Genomic DNA, 5,659 nt, shown 5'->3' with positions numbered 1-5,659 from the left:
ATATATATATATATATATATATACATACACATACACATATGGGAGCTCTGGTAGCATAGTGCCTAAGGCACTTGACTGCTAACAAGAAGGTTGGCAGTTCAAACCCACCAGCCACTCCTCGGAAGGAAGGTTGAGCAATCTACTTCCATAGTGATACTGCCTCGGATACCCAAGGAGGGGTCACTATGAGTCGGGTCCAACTTGAGGGCACATAACAACAACATATGTGTGTGTGTGTGTGTGTGCTATAAAAACTCAATATTATAAAAGTGGCTGTTCTCATCATGTAATCTGTGTTTTAGTACAAAGTCGAAATGTATCAGATTTCCTGCAGGATTTTCACAGAACTTGACAAGTTTGTCCTAATATTCACATAAAAGTGGGAGAAACCTAAGAATTATCAAGATAATTGAAGAAAATTAAAAAGTGGCTTACTTGACTAACATCAGCATTTATAAAATAGTTATAATTAAAGTAATAATAATAATAATAACCAAACCTACTGCCATTGAGTTGATTCCAACTCATAGTTACCCCCATTGAATTTCCAAGGCGATAAATCTTTAAGGAAGTAGATTGCCTCATCTTCCTTCCATGGACTGGCTGGTGGATTTGAACCACCATCCTCCAGGTTAGCAGCCAAATGTCTTAGGCACTGCACCTCCAGAACTCCCTAATTAAAGTAAGATTTAATATTTATTGAGTATTTATAATCTGTAGGCATTATTCTAATCATTTAAATATGTTAACTCTCATAGTAATCCTAAGCGTAATCTTATTTTTCTCCCTTTAGAGATGAGAATATTGAGGAATTTTAAGTAATTTCAGTAACACAAAAGTGGTAGTTCTCCTCATGTAATCTATAATTTAATGCAAAGTAGAAATGCATCAAATAGTGCCTAAGGCATTTGACTGCTAACCAGAAGGCTGGCAGTTCAAACCCACCAGCCACTCCCCAGAAGGAGGGTTGGGCAATCTACTCCCGTGGAGATACTGCCTCGGAAACCCAAGGAGGGGTCGCTATGAGTTGGACATGACTCAACAGCAGTGAGTTGTTTTTTTATAATAAATTGTAGAGTTAAAGCATTAATCCCAGAGACGGTGATGTTAACCCTAATTCTGTACTCATGATACAGTGAAATATAGAGAAAGAAATACACCAGTGGAAAAGAATAGAAAATAAAGTATGGGTGTGTGTGCGTATGTGTGCTTGTGTGTACACATATATGGGATTTTGCAGAATAAACTATTAGATGGTGTATCTTTTGTCAAAATTTACTGTTATTATTCAACTTTGAAAATATTCTAACTTTGATAAGTAATAAAAAAAAATACCTCTTTTGGTAAACATTTAGGAATTTCTGCTGCTTGGAGCCACAGCCGTTGAGGATCACCTTCAAGCCCGTGTTCCAGAAACCATCACAGCTTTACTGAAAGCAAACATAAGAATTTGGGTCTTGACGGGAGATAAACAAGAAACTGCAGTTAACATAGGTAATCGACACAAAAAGCCTTGAAAAATTATATGGCTGTATACTAGGAGCTCTGGTGGCACAGTGGATAAGGCATTTGACTGCTAACCACAAGGTCAGCAATTCAAAGCCACCAGCCACTCCATGGAATGAAGATGGAGCAATCTACTCCTGTAAAGATGTACAGCCTTGGAAACCCAGTGGGGGTCACTGGGAGTCAGAATTGACTTGATGGCAGTGAGTATGCATATACTAAATACATTCTAGTATCAAGAATGTCTGGTTGACCTTTCTTAAAGTTATTGTTTTCTATGTCTTTGGAAAAATGGAATGCAAATGAACCTTCTCATCATAAAGCAAAGAATTTGAATACGTTAGACAAAGTAAACTTTCCTTGCATTCTTGAAGTACAGAGTGCAGAATAATATTAGTAATATGTGACTTGTTGTTCCTTCTCTCAAAACTTCAAATTATCTTTCTGGTGTTACGTATTGTTGTTGTTATGTGCCGTTGAGTCAGACCTGACTCATAGCAACCGCTCCTTGGGTTTCCAAGGCGATATCACTACGAAGCAGATTGCCCAACCTTCCTTCCAAGGAGTGGCTAATAGATTTGAACTGCCAGCCTTCTGGTTAGCAGTCAAGTACCAGAGCTCCCATCTTTATGGTATTTTCTCCAATTCTGAGTATATGCCTATCTTTGTGTTATATGTTTCCACTTATAAACATGTTGATTATTAGTGGTAATATCCAGTTGGTGCTTTTTTCTTTCAAGCTCTGATGCTACTTCTTTCTACCTTGATAGTTTTTTGCTTTTTTTTTTAAACAACTTCAATGTTTGATTATATTTTGTGTTGAAAAGAGCAAGAAAAGGAATTGAAAATCAGATGACTGGGCAACTTTTCATGGTGAGGAGATGGAACTACTATTCTTTAAATTGATTTTGTAGGCACCAGATACCTTTTGAATGTTGTTTTCATTCATTTGTTTTACATACATTCATTCAGTAAACCCAGAGTATTCACTATGTGCAGAAAATTCTAGTCGCTGGTAACAAATACTTATTTGAGTAAGAAAGTATCTGCCATCATAAAACTTGCATCCAAGTGGAGAAGGCAAAAATAAACAAGCAAATAAATATAGACTATAATATTACTAGGAGCTCTGCTAGCATAGTGCCTAAGGCACTTGACTGCTAACCAGAAGGCTGGCGGTTCAAACCCACCAGCCATTCCTTGGAAGGAAGGTTGGACAATCTAATTCCATAGTGATACTGCCTCAGAAACCCAAGGAGGGGTCGTTATGAGTTGGGTCCGACTCGATGGCACATATCACAATAATATTATTGTGATAAGTACTAAAAATAAAAACAAGGATATATATATAGAGAGAGAGGAGTACTTTTAGATAAAAGACCTGTTAAGGAGGTTGGATGTATTTGAACCAGAGACCCAAGTGGAAAGAGGGAGCAAACCCTGGAAGGATCGCTGGAGGCAGTACTCAGGCAGAGAAAATGTTGTTGCTGGTATGTTGACTTGGACTCGACTCATAGCGACCCCCACTTGGGTTTCTGAGGCAGAATCACTACGGAAGTAGATTGCCCAGCCTTCCTTCCAAGGAGTGGCTGGTGGATTTGAGCCACCAGCCTTCTGGTTAGCAGTCCAGTGCTTTAGGCACTATGTTACCAGAGCTCCTGGCAGAGAGAATAGCAAGCACAAAATGGAATATGCTTGTCACATTTGAGGAGCAATTGAGGAAGAGTATGACTACAACATGGTGAGCAAATGAAAGAATTGGTGGTGACAACTTGCCAGGCCATAGAAGGGAATGTTTAGGGTTTTCAGCAAAACAGTCCTGTGTTCTAATTTGTTTCAAAAATATGTGTTGGATACTGTGTTGAAACTAGACTAAATGGAGGCAGGAAGGCCAGTTAGAAGGCGTTGGTAGCAGGCTAGACAAGAGGTGACGGTGACTAGTCTCCTCCCGTGAATATTTACAGCCTTGGAAACCCACTGGGGGTCACTGTGTCACAACCACATGTACTTGGGTACTTGGGCCCAATGGAGAATGTGGAAAAGAAACTAATGTGGGGATATATGTTATGGGTTGAATGCCAGCACTTGTTGATGTGGATACAGTAAGTATAGGCAACTCTTTCGAAGAGTTCTGCTATTAAAAAAGCAGCCGAGAGTTGGGGTGGTAGCTGGAAAAGAACTTAGGTCAATAAAGAGTTGGTGTGATGGTTTGAAGTGTGTCCTCCTCAAAATACATGTTGTAAATCTTAACCTCCATGCATAATCCCATTTGGGAAGGAGTTGTCCTTGTTAATGTTAATGAGACTGGATTAGGGTAGGGTGTATTTTGAGTCAGTGTCTTACGAGACATAAAAGGAGCAGATTAAACAAGCAGAGATAAAGGAATATAGATACCACACCAAAGAGCCAAGGAGCAGGGGCCTTCCCCAGAGCCAAGAGAGAGGGCGCCTGTGCCCCTAGAGCCGACACTCGAAATTTGAACTTCTAGCCTCCTAACCTGTGAGAAAATAAATTTCTCTTCATTAAAGCTACCCACTTGTGATATTTCTGTTACAGCGGAACTAAATAAAACAGAATTTACTATTGGAAGTAGGGGGTGCTAGGCTAAAACATACCTGCAATGTAGATGTGGTTTTGGAATTGGGGAATGGGTGGAGGCTGGAAGAGTTTTAAGGTGTCTAATAGGGAGCTCTGGTAGTGTAGTGCCAAAGGCACTTGACTGCTATCAAGAAGGCTGGTGGTTCAAACCCACCAGTCACTCCTCGGAAGAAAGATGAGGGCAATCTACTTTCATAGTGATACTGCCTTGGAAACCCAGGGAGGGGTCGCTATGAGTCGGGTCTGACTCGATGGCACATAACAACAACAACAATAGTAAAAACCTAGATTGCCTTGAAGAGACTGTTGGTAGAATTAAGAACATCAAAAGCAATTCTGGTAAGGGCACAGGGGAAATGAAGAGAGCTATAAGGAAAGTCTCTATCGGATTGGAACTCTCAGATACTCCTGGTGGGATTGTAAAATGGTACAATCGCTGTGTAAAACAGTGTATGGCACTTCATTAAAAAGTTGCAAATGGAAATACCATTTGATCCAGAAATCCCCCTACTAGGGATTGCTAAAGAAGTGAGAACCAGGACACGAACACAAATATGCACACACATGTGCATTGCACCAGTATACACAATAGCACGGAGGTGGGAACAACCTAAGTGCCCATCAACAGATGAATGGATAACCAAACTGTGGTCCGTACACACAATGGAATACTATGCTACATTAAAGAATAATGAAGAACCTGCGAACCGAGGTTCCGGCAATATGGCGGACTAGGCAGAAAGACTACACAGACCCTCTTAAACAAAGAAAAGGGAAACCAATTAACACAGAAACAGAAGATAATCCTGGACCCCTGAGCATTGAAGGGAAAGATACAGAAGTGGACTAAACCCCAACTAGCAGAAGAATTGCATGAAAATACCAAAAAAGGAGACATACGGAGCTGTGGTCTGGCAGCGATCCTGAGCTATCCTGATGGCACAGACAGCTTGGAGATTCCCGAGTGCTGGTAGGACCTAAGAATTAACCTAAAAATCACCCTGCTAACCAGGAACTGTACGGAGGACTGTGCACAGTGGCTGGGGAACAAACGGAGAAGGTGAAGAGAAAGGTGGGCTGAACTGTGGACTTTTGCTGGTCCGGAGGGCGTCACCTTTTTGAAGGGTTAAAAAGCGGCTTGACTATTTTGGATATTTAGAGACAGTGCTCTCGTAGATTCCAGGGGCTTAAGAACACGTTCTACTTTCCAGCAATCCCAAGGACACTCGGGGCCTGCAAGACTGAAAAGGTACGACATTCTTTTTGTTACTCTTATACCCTACATCTGCTTGGTGAATGGAGGTGTGGCCATCTCCACTACCACCTACCTTCTGGGCCCACAAGAACTCCATCACAGTCTGTGTGCTCAGACAGAGCCTGGGTGCCCTGCCCTGTCCTCCACTGATTTTTTTCCTGTTTTCTCTTTTTTTATTTTTATTTTTTTTCTTTTTCATTTTCTTTTTTCTGGTGATTAGTTGCTTGTATTTGTCTGTTTTAAAATAACTAATGTTATTAATGCTTCTGTCCTTTTTATTATTATTCTTAATCTTCCCCT

At 40.7% G+C, this 5,659-nt stretch overlaps 1 protein-coding gene across 1 annotated transcript in view; it reads left to right on the top strand.

Moving 5' to 3' along the window:
• Positions 1-5,659, top strand: part of LOC103198375 (phospholipid-transporting ATPase IB-like) — a 320,073-nt gene that overhangs the window by 110,581 nt on the left and 203,833 nt on the right. The window contains exon 16 of the mRNA XM_042781173.1: positions 1,356-1,494. Within this exon, the coding sequence (XP_042637107.1) occupies positions 1,356-1,494 (139 nt within the window). The remainder of the gene's footprint in view (positions 1-1,355; positions 1,495-5,659) is intronic.

This window comes from Orycteropus afer, unplaced genomic scaffold (assembly GCF_000298275.1).
Source record: "Orycteropus afer afer isolate SDZICR_OR568_19922 unplaced genomic scaffold, OryAfe1.0 scaffold00092, whole genome shotgun sequence".
Classification (NCBI taxonomy): Eukaryota; Metazoa; Chordata; class Mammalia; order Tubulidentata; family Orycteropodidae; genus Orycteropus; species Orycteropus afer.
The sequence above is the reverse complement of the archived record's forward strand: the minus strand, read 5'-3'. Positions and strand labels throughout refer to the sequence as shown.